Raw genomic sequence first — 17,996 nt, forward strand, 5'->3', positions numbered from 1 at the left:
GATCCCCTTCACTGATCGACTTCACTGGACCCTTTCTTGCACTGGACGTTAATCCCTTTCCCATGTATCTGTACACTGTGGATGTCTCGACTGTAATCATGTATAGTCATTCCGTTGGCTGGTTAGCTTTTCTCTGCGCATTCTCCCTGTATTACATTCTCCACGTATTCAACCTGTCGAGCTCTGTAAGAAATTTGTGAGTTCCAGTGAGATTTCTTCTCATTCTTTTAAACTCCAGAGAAGGTGCAGTCAAATTGCCTCGGCATAAATCAAGGACCAGTCTCGCCCCGGGCCACTCCCTCTTCTCCCCTCTCCCATCAGGCCAGAAGTACAGAAGTGTGAAAACGCACACCTCGGTGGTCAAAGTGGCCTGAGTGGTCTTCCTGTGGAGGCAGGGAACTGTCTGCAGATGCTGGATAACATACAAAAGGGGACAAGGTGCTGGAGTATCTCGCCTCACGCTGCCTTGGCAAGGCCAGCAGCATAATCAAGGACGAGTCGCACCCTGGTCACTTAATTGCCTAACAACAGCTGGGTAGAAACTGTTCCTGAATCTGGTGGTGTGTGTCTTCACACTTCTATACCTTTTGCCTGATGGGAGAGGGGAGAAGAGGGAGTGACCATGGTGTGACTGGTCACCACCTACCACAACCAGAGAGCAGTGTTGAACTACTAGCTACCTCATTGGTGACCCTCAGACTCTCCCTGATCTGACTTTGCTGGATTTACCTGGCCCTAACTGTTATTCCTGTATCATGTACAGTATCTATACACTGTAACTGGCTTGATTGTAATCATGTATTGACTTTCTGCTGACTGGTTAGCACGCAGCAATACAGGAGTTATAGGGAGAAGGGGTTGAGAGGGAAAGATAAATCAGCCATTATTGAATGGTGGAGTAGGTTTGATGGGCCGAATGGTCTGATTTTGGTTCCATCACTTACGTTGGGCCCATCCCTTTCACTGTACATGTGACAATAAAGTAAACTAAACTAAACTAGAGGTGAGAGACCCAGCAGGTCAGGCAGAATCTCTGGAGAACATGGATCGGTGATGTTTCGGGTCGAATCCGTCTGAGGAAGGGTCTCGACCTGAAACGTCGCCTACCCATGTTCTCCAGAGATGCTGCCTGTCCTGCTGAGTTACTCCAGCACTTTGTGTCCTCTTGAGGTGTCGTCCTTGTTTGTAATGGGCTTTGGTATCGCACTCACCTCTCGAATCGGTCACTGTCTTGCCGAGTACCATCGCCCTCCTGCCAAGGAAATGCACAGAAGACTTCCATGAAGTGTAAGCAAGGTGAAGTCCAAATGCAATTGTGATTTCATCTTTTTTTATGTAAGTAAGTAAGTAAGTTTTATTTCTATAGCACGTTTAAATCAACTCGCGTTGGAACCAATGTGCTTTACATAGAAGTAATAATTGGGTTTCCGTACATCGATAGAAAAAGCCATAGCTTGGACGTTTATAATAAAGTACTGAACAATGATGTATTTATTCACCTTGAACTGGGACTACAGCCCATATCCATTGCTCTACCGCACATCCAAGGAAAAAGTCCAACCAGACTTTAGGGATAGAGGTACAGCGCGGAAACAGGCCCTTCGGACCACCAGGTCCGCGCCAACCAGCGATCCCCGTACACTAACACTATCCTGCACACACTAGGAACAATTTACAATTTTAACAAAGCCAATTAAACTACAAACCCGTACGTCTTTGGAGTATGGGAGGAAACCAGAGCACCTGGTGAAAACCCACGCAGTCCCAGGGAGGACGTACTAGCTACGTACAGACAGCACCCGTAGTCAGGATCGAAAACCGGGTCTCTGGCGCTGTAAGGCAGCAACTTTACCGCTGCGCCACCGTGGCGCCCCATTTTAATTTAAGAATTTCATTGTTCCGTTGTCAACACATATGACAATTAAACACTCTTGACTTGACTTTTGCTATTAATGGAAGTTCCTGCAGTGAAGGATTGCCTTCAACAATACAACAGACTGCCACAAGAGGGCAGCTTGCCAATAAGGTTTTACACTTGTTTTTTACAATTATTAAATATTACATTTCATAACTAATGCAGATAAAGAGGAACATCAGCCAGCAACATATTTCTCAAACAAAACACAACAGTCCTGGAGTAACTCAGTAGGTCAGTGATGGGACCATAATTAGGCCATTCGGCCCATCAAGCCTACTCCACCATTCAATCATGGCTGATTTATCTTTCCCTCTCAACCCCTTTCTCCTGCCTTCTCCCCATAATCCCTGACACCCGTATGAATCCAGAATCTATCAATCTTTGCCTTAAAAATTATCCATTGACTTGAAATGAAATGAAATTGAATAAGTTTATTGGCCAAGTATTCACATACAAGGAATTTGCCTTTGTGCTCCGCCCACAAGTAACAACATGACATACAGTGACAGTTAATGACAATTTACAATTTTACTAAAATTCTAACTGAAGAAATTCTAACTGAAGAAATTCCTCGTCTTCTATTTCATAAAGGTACGTCCTTTTATTCTGAGGCTCTGACCTCTGATCCTAGACTCTCCCACTAGAAACATCCTCTCCACATCCACTCTATTCTGACCTTTCATCTGTGGAGGGAATGGGCAAGTTACATTTCGGGCCGGGACCCTTCTTCAGATTTTCCCCTCGTCACCTGCTCGTACTCAGGCACGTCCACTCGTACCTTGCTGTGTCTTATGACTGTTGGCAGACTAATTTCGTTCCTGGGATATATAAAGTTCTGTCGTATCATATCATATTTTACAGCAGCTAATTCACTGGCCAGAGTGTCTCAGTTTGGGGCGGCACGGTGGTGCAGCAGTGGCATCGCTGCCTCACAGCGCCAGGGTCCCAGGTTCGATCCTGACTACGGGTAGCTGTCTGTACGGACTTTGTACGTTCTTCCGCTGACCTGCGTGGGTTTTCTCTGGGTGCTCTGGTTTCCACCCACACTCCAGCAATTGGATCAAGCACCAGTGCGCTGCTGAATATCTTGAACAAGTGGTACCTGCTTTGTTGGATGCTCTCCTTCATTGCTCATGAGTTGATTGGGAGGTAGATGTTGTTGAGAAGGCTGTGGAGGAAGAACCCAACCGTCCGAAAATGTTGGATTGTATTGTTCCAAATCTTCACCGTTTGGCCACCTTGATCTGCATTTAAAACACAATAACGTCTTAGAAATGCATTGGAAATACTCAGCATCTGTGGGGAGTGAAGCATATGGGTCAATCATATCTTATTGGTATGCTCTTGAATAAGGAGCGGAAAAGACTGCAAAAACTGCAAAATGTTGTAAACACTGCCCAGTCCATCACCGGCCTTGACCTCCCCACCATCGAAGGGATCTATCGTAGTCGCTGACTCAAAAAGGCAGCCAGCATCATCAGAAACCCACACCATCCTGGCCACACACTCATCTCTCCGTTGCCATTGGGAAGAAGGTACAGGAGCCTGAGAACTGTAACATCCAGGTTTAGGAAAAGCTGCTTCCCCACAGCCATCAGGCTATTAAACACGACATCCTCATAAACTATGAACTACAATAGACTATTATTATTATTACTGCACTGTTACTGTTTTTTTCTTTTTTTTTCCAGTTTTTGTTTAAATTATTCATTCTGATTACATATCCTGTTGTGCTGCAGCAAGTAAGAATTTCATTATTCTATCTGGGACACATGACAATAAAACACAATTGACTCTCCTGACGAAGTTGCTTTGGAGAGGGTGCAGAAAGGGTTTAAACCAGAATGCTATAAGAAAGAACTGTAGATGTTGGTTTATAGCACAGAGTTTTGGAGTAACTCAGCGGGCCAGGCAACAACTCTGGAGAAAAATGGACATTTGACGTTGAACAATCACGGGGCTTTCACGAACCTGACAGTGAGCCACGCGCTTCCCAGAGCCTTCCAGGTCTTTCTCTCATCCGTACTTGCGTTTGAAGTCAAGAATTCTATGGCTTCCGGTGTCAGTAACGGGATAACCACATCCTTTGCCAGATGCTTATCCGGAACGTGTTCCAGCATCTGAGGAAAGAGAAACAGGTGGATCTTTGCTACGCAAGAACAATAGACAATAGGTGCAGGTGTAGGCAATTCAGCGCTTCGAGCCAGCACCGCTATTCGCTGTGATCATGGTTGATCATCCACACTCAGTATCACGTTCCTGCCTTTTCCCCATTTGCCTGACTCCGCTATCTTTAAGAGCCCTATCCAGCTCTCTCTTGAAAGCATCCAGAGAATTTGCCTCCACTGCCTTCTGAGGCAGAGCATTCCACAGATTCACAACCCTCTGTGTGAAAAGGTTTTCCCTCATCTCCGTTCTAAATGGCTTACCCCTTATTCTTAAAAACTTTCTATGAATCACACCTGAGCTGTTTAATGAGCTGAAGGAAACTGTGGGTCCCCTGCTGGAAAAAATGGAGACCTATATTCGTAGAAGGTTTTTAAATGCAGACAAATCCTCCTCTTGCATCACATTCATCAGGTTGTCATACTGTCCAAGCATCAATCTTCTTTGCAAGAAGGGCTTCACCCACTGACACCTCTTCTGCTGCTTCCCCTTCACCCTTGTGCTTTCCCTTCTGCCTTTCTTGAAAGGCTGATGAAGCTGCTGCTGACAGCAGTAGATGTACTTTTAGTAACATCCACCTAACCTGTTCCTTCCCTGCTCTCATGGTTCAGAATGATTTTTTTTTTAAACCTGGGAGGCTTTTATTGTAAGAAAAAAAAACTTTTCTCTGCTAAAAGAACTCTGCAACTATGATTGAGCATGCCCAGGAGTGACAGAAGTCACATGCTTATGTTAATATTAACCTTTTTTTTCCACCCAGTTTGATTCCACCAGGGAGGTGTTACCTTCCACTCCCCGCAACCTCCGGCAACCCCCTTCAACCAGCATCGCAACCGGCTTCGACTATAAAATTGCTGATTTTTAAAACGGCAACCTATTTTTAGTCGAGGCCGGTTTTGAGTTTTTTGAAATGATCGCTGGAACTTAGAAAAAGCCTCGACTACGCGGAAACCACTTTCGACCATTAGGGAGAGTGACAAAAACCTCCGGGAAGCGCACGGAAACCTTGGGTGGGGCGCAAGGTCTCCAGAGGTTTCCGTTCGGGTTTCCTAAGTGGGACAGGGGCATTACTCACATGCAATAAGAGCTGCACGGTGCAACGGTAGAGTTGCTGCATTACATTTCCAAACACCCGTGTTCGATCATGACTACGGGTGCTCTCTGTGCAGAGTTTGTACGCACTCCCCGTGACCACGTGGGTTTTCTCCGGGTGCTCTGGTTACCTCCCACATTGCAAAGACATGCAGGTTCGTGCGTTAATTGGCTTCGGTAACAATTGTAAATTGTCCCTCGTCTGCCTAGGGTAGTGCTAGCGTACGGGGATCGCTGGCCGGCGCGGACTCGGTGGGCCAAAGGGGCCTGTTTCAGCGCTGTATCTCTAAAGCCTAAAGTCTAAAGATCCCAGTGGAGTTGTGGTTTATTCAAAGCGAGATAGCAAGCATCAACTTACATACTGGAGATTCTGGAATATTACGTGTGCTATGTCAGCGGCACTTGGTTGTTCAAGTTGTAGCTCTAACGTAGCCTGAGGAAGAAAGTGAATTCATCATCAACTCTTGCAATATCAGTGATCAACAGTACATTGCAATCATGGGTGCCACCAGAACCAAAACCCAACCAGCTGTCTCCTATCCTACCACACACTCAAAACACAGCTGCCCCAGTACATCAAAGTATCCTACGGACACCTTGTGACTAATGTATTAGAGTCATTGAGCGAAACAGTGTGGAAGCAGGCCCTTCGGCCCAAGTTGCCCACACCAGTCAACATGTCACAGCTACACTAGTCCCACCTGCCTGTGGGTTGGCCCATATCCCTCCAAACCTATTGTGGAATTCCCTGCCACAAAGGGCAGTGGAGGCCAAGTCACTGGATGGATTTACCAGAGAATTAGATAGAACTCTCTGGGCTGGTGGAATCAAGGGATATGGGGAGAAGGCAGGCACGGGTTATTGATTTGGGACGATCAGCCATGATCACAATGGATGGCGGTGCTGGCTTGAAGGGCCGAATGACCTCCTCCTGCACCTATTTTCTATGTTTCTATGTTCCTATCTATGTTTCTATCCATTGTTCTTGATTAAACTGCTGGTGCCTAAAGGTGATATGATCTCCATTTACTGTTATATTTACAGTTAACTTGATAATAAGAAAATACATTGTCGGTAAGTTTAGTTTAGTTTAGTTTAGTTTAGTTTAATTTAGAGATACACCATGGAAACTGGCCCTTCGGCCCACTGAGTCAGCAGCGACCAGCGATCCCTGCACATTAACTACCCTGACTCACACGAGGGACAATTTCACATTTATACATTTATACCCAGCCAATTAACCTACAAACTTGTGCGTGTTTGGAGTGTGGGAGGGAGCCGGAGCACCCCAACAAAAACACGAGGTGCAAACTCCGCACAGACAGCACCAGTAGTCAGGATTGAACTCTAATGAATGTATAAACGCTGAGATTGGCAGAAGAGTTTTTGCACTGATCTAATTTTGTATATGTTTTATATTCTGAATAAAGTTTATTTATGGAAGCAGTTGGAGGTTTTTTTTTACTGCATCTCAGTACACATCACAACATGTGTGTATGGAACGAGCTACCAGAGGAGGTAGTTGAGGCGGGGACCATCCCAACATTTAAGAAACAATTATACAGGCACATGGATAGGATGGGCTTAGGCGGGATATGGGCCAAATGCAGGCAGGTGGGACTAGCGTAACTGGGACATGTTGGCCAGGTGGGACTGGTGTAGGTAAGTTGGGCTGAAGGGCTTGTTTCTACTCTGTAATGCCTCTGTCCCACTTAGGAAACCTGAACAGAAACCTCTGGAGACTTTGCGCCGCACCCAAGCTTTCCGTGAGGTTCCCAGAGGTTGCAGGTGGTTGCCGGAGGTTGCAGGCAGTGGAAGCAGGTAGGGAGACTGACAAAAACCTCCGGGAACCGCACGGAAACCTTGGGTGGGGCGCAAAGTCTCCAGAGGTTTCCGTTCAGGTTTCCTAAGTGGGACAGGGGCATAAGACTCTATGACATTTAAGTGTTCCCCCAATCTGAAACAACATGCATCAATTTTTCTCCAGAGATGCTGGCTGGCCCAGAGTTACTCCAGCACTTTGTGTATATTTTCAGTATAAACAAACATCTGCAGTTCCTTTCCACACAGATAAATTATTAGCCTCGTGCCGATCCCACAGTCTACCAATGTGAAAATGACCCAATGATTCCAACTCAATTCCTGTTTATTATGAGCTGTAACCTCTTGTTCGGTCATCTGTAAACATCCCTTCAAAGTCACTTCACAATGTTTAAATGTGCTTGGTCAAAGATTGATTTTCCCGCCCTTCATTCACAGTGACAGGGAGGCCTATTCCTTCTCCACCATTGCACTCACCAGCAAATTAAAGACATATTTTATCTTCTGCAGGCATTCCGTGTACTCTGTCTCTGGAGGCAGTAAATCTGGAGAGAAATGCACGCAGAAAACCTGGTTAGAGAAGAATTGTAAGTTGGCGGTACCAGAGTAATGGAGGAGGCAGCACGTTAACAGGCCCTTCAGCCCATCGAATCCATGAGGACCATCCACCGCCCATTTATACCAATCCTACATTAGTCCTCAGGCAGACAAAAAATGCTGGAGAAACTCAGCAGGTGAGGCAGCCTCTATGGAGAGAAGGAATAGGCGACGTTTCGGGTCGAGACCCTTCTTCAGACTGATGTTTAATCTGAAGAAAGGTTACTGTCTGAAACATCGTCAGTCCATTCCCTACACAGATGCTGCCTGACCTGCTGAGTTCCTCCAGCAGTTTAAGTTTTGTTTGCTCATAGACAAAATATTTCTTTTTTGTGGGCGAGATGAATGAACTGAGATTATACTAACAGGAATTTTGCTTTGAAGATGCATTCGACCATTTCAATTGAAATTCCCCATCCCCCGAGAATGGATTAGAATTAATTTACCTGGATCAATGGTTCAGGCCCCTGGTTAATTGTTCAGCAGCAAAACCACTTCCAAAATTTAACTCTAGCTTAAAACGTTATTTTTTACATTCGCTGACACACTTCAAGCTAATCTGCAGGGACGTGAGGACGGAAATGAGATTTACTCATTGAGAAAGAGAACTAAATGACTGGATTTACATTGGAAGGAAGGTGTGAGCAATCATGTTTTAATTGGTCAGCAGTCATGAATGAATTGTGGATTATTTACACACATCCCTGCTCCTGAGTTGGTTGGGAAACTAACTATAGCATTATGATGCAAAAATAGTAGGCAGAGCTCGGCACAGTGGCGCAGCGGTAGAGTTGCTGCCTTACAGCGCTTACAGCGCCAGAGGCCCGGGTTCGATCCCGACTACGGGTGCTGTCTGGACCGAGTTTGTACGTTCTCCCCGTGACCGTGTGGGATTTCTCCGAGATCTTCGGTTTCCTCCCACATTCCAAAGATGTACAGGTTTGTAGGTTAATTGGCTTGGTGTAAGTGTAAATTGTCCCCAGTGTGTGTAGGGTAGTGTTAGTGAGCGAGTATCTCTGGTCGGTGTGGACTCGGTGGGCCGAAGGGCCTGTTTCTGTGCTGTATCTCACCTGAGCCGACCAATGGTCACCAATATACTTTGGATGAGAACATACAGGGTAAGATTAGCAAGTTTGCTGATGATACAAAAGTTAGTCGTTTTGCAGACAGTGAAGATGGTTGTGAACGATTGCAGCAGGATCTGGATCAATTGGCCAGGTGGGCGGAGGAATTGTTGATGGAATTTAATACAGAGAAGTGTGAGGTGTTGCATTTTGGGACGTCGAACATGGGCAGTACCTACACAGTAAATTGTAGGCCTCTGGGTAGCATTGCAGAGCAGAGGCATGGTTCCTTGAAGGTCGAGTCGCAGGTAGATAAGGTGGTCAAAAAGGCTTTTGGCACTTTGGCATTTTGGCCTTCATCAGTCAGAGTATTGAGTATAGAAGTTGGGCGGTCATGTTGCAGTTGTATAAGACGTTGGTGAGACCGCATTTAGAATATTGTGTTCAGTTCTGGGCACCGTGTTGTTGGAAAGATATTGTCAAGCTTGAAAAGGTTCAGAAAAGATTTACGAGGATGTTGCCATTACTAGAGGGTGTGAGCTATAGGGAGAGGTTGAGTAGGCTGGGTCTCTATTCCATGGAGCGCAGGAGGATGAGGGGAGATCTTATAGAGGTATACAAAATCATGAGAGGAATAGATCGGGTAGATGCACAGAATCTTTTACCCAGAGCAGGGGAATCGAGGACCAGAGGACATAGGTTCAAGGTGAAGGGGAAAAGATTTAATAGGAATCCGAGGGGTACCCTTTTCACACAAGGGGTGGTGGGTGAATGGAACGAGCTGCCAGAGGAGGTAGTTGAGGCTAAATTATTCCATCACTTAAGAAACAGTTGTACAGGTACATGGATAGGACAGGTTTGGAGGGATATGGACTAAGCACCGGCAGGTGTGACTAGCGTAGCTGGGACGTTGTTGGCCGGTATGGGGGAGTTGGGCGGAAGGGCCTGTTTCCACATTGTATCACTCTATCACTAGTTCTCTCCGACACACTTGGGACAATTTATAGAAGCCAATTAACCTATAACCCTGCACGTCTTTGAATTGTGGGGAGAAACCGAAAACACACGTGGTCACAGGGAGAACGTGCAAACGCCACACAGATAGCACTCGTAGTCAAGATCCAACCCGGGTTCAGGCCTGGTCTTGGTGGGCCGAAGGGCCTGTGTCCACGCTGTATCTCTAAACTAATCCAAACTAAACTTAACTCGGACTTCAGCCAGACCGAAGAAGGGTGCCAAACTGAAATGTCGCCTGTCAGTTTCCCTCCGTAGATGCTGCCTAACCCGCTGAGTTCCTCCAGCCATTTGTGTTCACCACCCCAGCACCTGCAGTTCCTTGCGTCTCCAATTTGTTGCGGGCTATTTATTACCTTTAAACTTTTTATATTTATTTTTCTTCAGCTGAGGATTGGAGGCAACGGCTTCTTGAACCTTCTCCATAAAGAGTTCAATGTCGTCTATGAGATGATTGAGGATGTCCTGTCAGAACAGAAAGAGAACACATCTGAGGCTGCAACCTCATTCAGAGTTATTCAATTTAAACAATGGGTGGATTGTAATTGTATAAAATGTTGAAACTGCTGGAAATACTCAACAAGTCAGGCAGCATGTGGAGTCATAGAGTGATACAGTGTGGAAACAGGCCATTCGGCCCAACTTGCCCACACCGGCCAGCATGTCCCAGCTACACTAGTCCACCTGCCTGCGTTTGGTCCATATCCCTCCAAACCTGCCCTATCCATGTACCTGTCTAACTGTTTCTTAAATGTTGGGATAGTCCCAGCCTCAACTACCCCCTCTGGCAGCTCGTTGCACACACCCACCACCCTTTGTGTAAAAGAGTTATACCTCAGATTCCTATTAAATCTTTTCCCCTTCACCTTAAACCTAGGTCCTCTGGTCCTCGATTCCCCTATTCTGGGCAAGAGAATCTGTGCATCTACCCGATCTATTCCTCTCATGATTTTGTACACCTCTATAAGATCATCCCTCATCCTCCTGCGCTCCAAGGAATAGAGTCCCAGCCTACTCAACCTCTCCCTATAGCTCAGACCCTCTAGCCCTGGCAACATCCTTGTAAATCTTCTCTGTACCCTTTCCAGCTTGACAACATCTTTTCTATAACATGATGCCCTGAAATGACCACAATGCTCTAAATGCAGCCTCACCAACGTATGTCAAAATAGAAAAGGTGTTAGCTTTTTAAGTCAATGTGCATTCATCTCAATCTTTAATTTAGTTTAGTTTAGAGATTGAATGTGCAAACTTTACCCTGTATACTAACACTAGATTTAGATGATTAAAAGTAATACTTGCAAATTTGCAGATGACAAATAGATGGGTGGCAGTGTGCTAGGGCAAAGAGTATGCTAGGAGGTTGCAGGGTGCTTGGGCAGGTTGAGTGAGTGGGCAGATGCATGGCAGATGCAGTATAATGTGGATAAATGTGAGGTTATACACTTTGGTGGCAAGAACAAGGAGGCAGATTATTATCTCAATGGTGTCAGATTTGGAAAAAGGGAAGTGCAACGAGACCTGGGTGTCCTTGTACACCCATCACTTAAAGTAAACATGCAGGTACATCAGGCAGTGAAGAAAATTAATGGCATGTTGGCCTTCATAACAAGAGGATTTGAGTATAGGAGTAAATAGGTCCTTCTGCAGTTGTACAGGGCCCTGATGAGACTGCACCTGGAGTATTGTGTGCAGTTTTGGTCAATTTAAGGAAGGACATCCTTGCTTCAAGGTATATATCTCAACAACTTAGCATGCCATCTGTATATCGAAAAATAATGTCCCCTGCAGAAGTAAACCTTGGGATTAAAACTGCTGGAAGGGTTGGTGAACTCATTGCCACAGAAGGCTGTGGAGGCCAGGTCAATGGATATCTTTAAGGCGTAGATAGAAAGATTCTTGATTAGTACGGGTGTCAGATGTCACAGGGAGAAGGCAGGGGAATGGGGTGAGGAGGGAGAGATAGATCAGCCATGATTGAATGGCGGAGCAGACTTGATGGGACCGCATGGCTTAATTCTGCTTTTACCACTTAAATACGAACATAGACTTCAAAAATACTCACCTGATTTCTTATTGTGGTCAAAGCTGCCAGGTCATAGCTGGACACTGAACCTACAGGGAGAGTTCACAATGAACCAGTTAAAGATCTCAAGACATTGCTGATTAACAGAGATGCAATTGATTGCGTTACACCCTGTACCTAATGCAGACGATGCCCTTGACGTTTGCTCTGTCCAGCTTCCATGCTCTGATATTGTAGTCTCCACATTGTTATCATAGTCTGGGAGAGGTGATCTATTTGGAGCGGGTGGTAGAACTGGACGCCTCGCATAAGGTGCCTGAGAGTGCTCGGAGATTCGATTTTCGGGCGAGCTTCTGAAACAGTTATCAGAAAGAAAAACAGCAATCGTCAACAGCTGATCAGTACGGGTGTCAGGGGTTACGGGGAGAAGGCAGGAGAATGGGGTTCGGAATGAGAGATAGATTAGCCATGATTGAATGGCTGAGTAGACTTGACGGACTGAATGGCCTAATTCTACTCCTATCACTTATGACCTTATGATTTGTTCTATCATGAAGCCAGCTGACACGCACAAAGTGCTGGAGTAACTCAACGGGCCAGGCAGCATCTCTGAAGAACAGGGGTGGGGTGATGTTTCAAAATACGTCACCTTTAGTTTAGTTTAGAGGTACAGCGCGGAAATAGATCCTTCGGTTCACCGAGTCCGCGCCGACCAGCGACCCCCGCACACTAACCTACACACACTAGGGACAATTTACAATCACACCAAGCCAACAAACTCGCATGTCTTTGGAGCGTGAGAGGAAACCGAAGCACCCGGGGAAAGCCCACGCGGTTACGGGGAAGAACCGTCTCTGGCAATGTGAGGCAGCAACTCGACAGCTACGCCTCCATTCTCAATGATGCTGCCTGACTCGTTGAGTTACTCCAGCATTTTATGTACATCAGCTTCAAGAAGGGTCGCTACCCGAAACATCACCTATCCATGTTCTCCCGAGATGCTGCCTGACCCGGTGATTTGCTACAGCATTTTGTGCCTATCTTCGGTATAAACCTGCATTTGCCGTGTCTTTGTATTACCAGGTGAGACAGTAATATCCCCAAAACCTGCTCCTACCATAACTCAATTGAGGCTTGATTTTCAGTTTGCATTGATTTGATAAGCACATAGCCTGGCCATTATCAGGCGAGGCTCCATAATGTGCAATTTATTTATTTTATACTTAGATTTATGGATCATAGGTCATAAAATCAAATAAAAAAGTTACAAAGCTCAATTCAATGTTGTTTCCAAGATTTATCCAATGAGTCCATCCTGAGTTCAGTATATTTTCAATGTTGCAATAATTCATTTAATTCACTGTTGTTAAAATTACAATTGAACCCAAGACAGACACAAAATGGTGGAGTAACTCAAAGGGCCAGGCAGCATCTCTGGAGAGAAGGAATGGGTGACGTTTACAACTTTCAAGGAATATGTTCAAATTTATAGCAACCAGCTGTGTGTTCTAAAACGTATTATTATTATTATTATTATTATTAATATTATTATTATTATTATTATTATTATTATTATTATTATTATTATTATTATTATTATTATTATTATTATTATTATTATTATTTCCGTTTAGTTTAGAGATACAATGTGGAAACAGGCCCTTCGGACCATCGAGTCCATGCTGACCAGCGATCCCTGCACACTAACACTATCCTACACACACTAGGTATAATTTACATTTATACCAAGCCAATTAATCTGCAAACCTGTACGTCTTTGGAGTGTGGGAGGAAACCGGAGCACCTGTAGAAAACCCACGCAGGTCATGGGGAGAACGTACAAACTCCGTACAGACAGCACCCATAGTCAGGATTGAACCGGAGTCTCTGGCACTGTGGCGCACTAATTCTACCGCTGTGCCACTGTGCCACCCTTATTATAATAATTATTATTATTTCTTATTAATCTAATCTTTTACTAAATCCTAGGTAGACAAAAGTGCTGGAGAAACTCAGTGGGTGAGGCAACATCTATGGAGCGAAGGAAGAGGTGACGTTTCGGGTCGAGACCCTTCAGACTCGGTGTCTGAATCCTGATGTCTTTGGTGAAGAAGATTCACAAAGAGCTCTGATTTAGTTTTAGACACACATTGTGATTTTCCATAGAGGGATTGGTGTGGCGGGCTGAATCATTCTGTTATCAAACCGTCGTTGGTCTATGCTCGAACTCCCGCGTTTACACAACACGTGGACCTCTACATTGCCCCATTGGACGTTTTGGGTTCATTGCTTCATCAAGGAACAAGATCCAGGATACAGTCAATAATAACCTTTCGCCTCAAGCAGTTGGTCCCAAATACATACCTGGACATGTCCTGTATTCCCCGTTCTCTCTTCTTTATCATCTTCTCCATATCGTGCTGTATGATATTAGCCTATTCATTGGAAAAAGATATGGCAGTGAAGTTGACCCACGAGTACATCCTAACATTTGGACTTGTTGCGTCCAGATTGGCTTTGATTTCCTTCCTCACGAGGGCTCATAGGTCCATAAGTGATAGGAGGGGGTGGAAGATTGCAACCTTCACGTGGTCCGACTAATTCCCAGGTCCCTGTTTCGACTAATGCAATCAACTCGACGTGCACAAACAGAAGATCAAATAGAACAAGTTGTCCAACAACTTTAGGCTGTGCACGCCACACGAAAGAAGAAGTGATGGGAGCAGAATTAGGCCATTCGGCCCATCACGTCTACTCCACCATTCAATCATGGCTGATCTATCTCTCCCCCCTAACCCCATTTTCCTGCCTTCTCCCCACAACCCCTAACACCCGTACTAATCAAGAATGCCTTAAAGATATCCGCCGACTTGGCCTCCACAGCCTTCAGTGGCAATGACATGCCACAGATTCACCAAACTCTGCCCAAAGAATTTCCTCATCTCCTTGACCCTTGTCGAATGGTCTGAACCCAAAACGTCACCCATTCTTTCTGTCCATGCTTACATCCGTTCATTCATGTGTGTGTGTGCGTGTGTGTGTGTCATGCATGCGTGCATGCGTGTGGATGCGAGTGTCCGTGCATGCGTGCGTGCATGTGTGTGGATGCGAGTGTCCGTGCATGCGTGTGTGCATGTGTGTGGATGCGAGTGTCCGTGCATGCGTGCGCACGTGTATGTGCATGCGTGCGTGCAAGTGTGCATCCATGCATGTGTGTGTGTGCATGCGTGTGTGTGCATGCGTGTGTGCATGCGTGTGTCAGTGCATGCGTGCGCACGTGTATGTGCATGCGTCTAAGTGTGCGTCCATACGTGTATGCGTGTGCGTGTGTCCGTGCATGCGCGCGCACGTGTATGTGCATGCGTGCGTGTGTATCCATGCATGTGTTTGTGTATGCGTGTGTCCGTGCATGCGTGCGCACGTGTATGTGCATGCGTGCGTGCAAGTGTGCGTGTGTGCACGTGTGTGTGCATCCATGCATGTGTGTGTGTGTATGCGTGTGTGTGTGTCCGTGCATGCGTGCGCACGTATATGTGCATGCATGCATGAACGTGTGCGTGCGATCACGTGTGCGTGTGTCCTTGCATGTGTGCGTGTGTGTGCGTGAGACTGTTGCCTTTTTTGCCTGCTACTTGTTGGAGCGGCATTGTTGCTTCCCACAACGTTCCCACTATCGGACTCACTGGGACTTCGTCACACTGGAACAGGAAGATACTGGACTTCATCGCGTGCTTGCTGCTGATGGTGACGGCCAGGATGGAGTTGTACACACAGCTATCCAATATTGCCTGACTGTCTTGAACCATATCAATGGGAATGTTATCCAATTCATCCTGGAGAAACAACCAGAGGTTCAATATTGATATCAAACTGAAACAGTACATAGACACAAAATGCTGGTGTAACTCAGCTGGTCTGGCATCATCTCTGGAGAAAATTGATAGTGATGTTTTGGGTCGGGACCCTTCAGGATGAAACAATAAATCTGTTTCTCACACTTCTGAGTATTCCCAGCATTTTCACATGTCTACCTCTTGATCACCGATGACCGTACACGATGACCAGACCTTCAAGTCTGAAGAAGAGTCTCCTGACCCGTTAGTCCAGCATTCTGTGTCCATCCATAGGTCCATTGTTGGCTGTGGAAGGGGTGATAACTAAAGGATATATGGATATGGACAGCGGAAGTGTGAAAACGCACACTCTCCAGATTCACGGACAGTTTCTTCCCAGGAAACTGAACCATCCTACCAACAACCAGAGAGCGGCCCTGAGCTACTATCTACCTCATTGGTGACCCTTGGACTATCCTTGATCAGACTTTGCTGGCTTTATCTTGCACTAAACGTTATTCCCTTATCATGTATCTATACACTGTGAATGGCTCGATTGTAATCGTATTGTCTTTCCGCTGACTGGTTAGCACGCAACAAAGGCTTTTCGCTGTACCTCGGTACACGTGACAATAAACTAAACTGTAAATTAAAATGGCAGGACGGCCTTGGGTGGAGGAGGGGCGGAGAGAGAGAGTTAGCGGGGGAGTACTTGAAATAAGAAAAATCAACGTTCATACTCTCATTGAGAAGTTGGTTTCTCAAAGGAGAAGTCTCCTCTGGATTCTTAGATTTAACACAAAAAGCTGGAGTAACTCATCGGGTCAGGCAGCATCTCTGGAGAGAAGGAATTGGTGACGTTTTGGGTCGAGACCCTTCTTCCCTCGGGATTCTTACCTTGGTCTCGAGGTCCACCATTTTGAAGGAAGCGTTATTCACCTGGAGGAACATACCCTGTCCCCAGACTCTGCCCACAGCATCGAGCTTCTTCAGCTGTTGGATGCAATGCTCCACTGTCAACCTGTCATTCAGCTTATGGTCGCATGTAATCAGGTGCTGTATATCAAATTCAGAAAACAGTTGTTGTAAAGTTGACTCTATCTCTCTTTCTTTACTTTCTTTATTTCTACCTTTCCTTAAAGCTTAAAAAATGAAGGGGTACAATAAATGTAATCAGATAGAAGTGGCTTGTACTACTGTAACTTACCGCACTTATCGTAAATAAAAATATTCTAAGGTTAAAAACAGCTTTTCACTGTATCTCGGGGTACGAGAGAACAGCTCTATTTCATTGCACCGTTAGTTCTAGCCTCGGACACTCGTAGTGAGACAAAAGTCAGAAGAAGGGTTTTGGCCCGGAACGTTGCCTATTTCCTTTGCTCCATAGATGCTGCCGCAACCGCTGAGTTTCTCCAGCACTTTTGTCTACTTTCGATTTTCCAGCATCTGCAGTTCCTTCTTAAACATTCAGACACACATAAACTCTTTTCAGAGAGATGTTCTCTCCAAAGATTCACTGGTGATATCATAGGACATAGAATATAGAATATATACATCAATAATTTAGATGAAGGGATTCAAAGTAACATTAGCAAATTTGGAGATGACACAAAGCTGAGTGGCAGTGTGAACTGTGAGAAGGATGCTATGAGAATGCAGGGTGACTTGGACAGGTTGGGCGAGTGGGCAGATACATGGCAGATGGAGTTTAATGTGGATAAATGTGAGGTTATCCACCTTACAGTCGACAGGGTCCCGAATCCTACTCCTACGGTACGGAGTAGCAAAAACAGGAGGCCGGTTCTCTGGATACTTTCAAGAGAGAGCTTGATAGAGCTCTTAAAGATAGCAGAGTCAGGGGATATGGGGAGAAGGCAAGAACGGGGTACTGATTGGGGATGATCAGCCATGATCACATTGAATAGTGGTGCTGGCTCGAAGGGCCGAATGGCCTACTCCTGCACCTACAGATTACGGGTGCTGTCTGTACGGAGTTGTATGCTCTTCCCGTGACGTGCGTGGGTTTACCTAAATGGTAGGTTTAAGTTTGGAAAATGTAGGATAAAATAAGCGAATAAACAGTCATTAAAAAATTCCTTCTTTGTTCATAAATTGTAGAAAGGGAATTAGGCCATTCGGCCCATCAAGTCTACTCCACCATTCAATCATGGCTGATCTATCTCTCTCTCCTAACCCCATTCTCCTGCCTTTTCCCCGTAACTCCTGACACCGTGTAAATCCAGAATTAGGGACTGACTTGGCCTCCACAACCTTCAGTGGCAATGAATTCCACAGATTCACCACCCTCTGACTAAAGACATTCGTCCTCATCTCCTTCCTAAAGGGACCTCCTTTTATTCTGAGGCTGTCTTCTGGTCCCAGACTCTCCCACTAGTTGAAATCCTCTTCACATCCACTCCATCCAGGCCTATCACTCTTCAGTAAGTTTCAAGTGTTAAAGTAAT

General features: G+C 45.6%; 1 protein-coding gene across 1 annotated transcript in view; it reads right to left on the reverse strand.

The window, feature by feature from the left end:
- LOC129708864 (epidermal growth factor receptor kinase substrate 8-like protein 3) overlaps positions 1-17,996 on the reverse strand; it is a 36,746-nt gene that overhangs the window by 8,875 nt on the left and 9,875 nt on the right. Inside the window, exons 5-15 of the mRNA XM_055654902.1 lie at positions 16,429-16,587; positions 15,382-15,531; positions 14,063-14,133; positions 11,876-12,051; positions 11,738-11,787; positions 10,029-10,137; positions 7,475-7,542; positions 5,535-5,609; positions 3,890-4,038; positions 3,021-3,162; positions 1,212-1,252 (exon numbers count right to left, since the gene is read on the reverse strand). Coding sequence (XP_055510877.1) covers positions 1,212-1,252; positions 3,021-3,162; positions 3,890-4,038; positions 5,535-5,609; positions 7,475-7,542; positions 10,029-10,137; positions 11,738-11,787; positions 11,876-12,051; positions 14,063-14,133; positions 15,382-15,531; positions 16,429-16,587 — 1,190 coding nt within the window. The remainder of the gene's footprint in view (positions 1-1,211; positions 1,253-3,020; positions 3,163-3,889; positions 4,039-5,534; positions 5,610-7,474; positions 7,543-10,028; positions 10,138-11,737; positions 11,788-11,875; positions 12,052-14,062; positions 14,134-15,381; positions 15,532-16,428; positions 16,588-17,996) is intronic.

The sequence above is a fragment of the Leucoraja erinacea genome, chromosome 24 (assembly GCF_028641065.1).
Source record: "Leucoraja erinacea ecotype New England chromosome 24, Leri_hhj_1, whole genome shotgun sequence".
NCBI lineage: Eukaryota > Metazoa > Chordata > Chondrichthyes > Rajiformes > Rajidae > Leucoraja > Leucoraja erinaceus.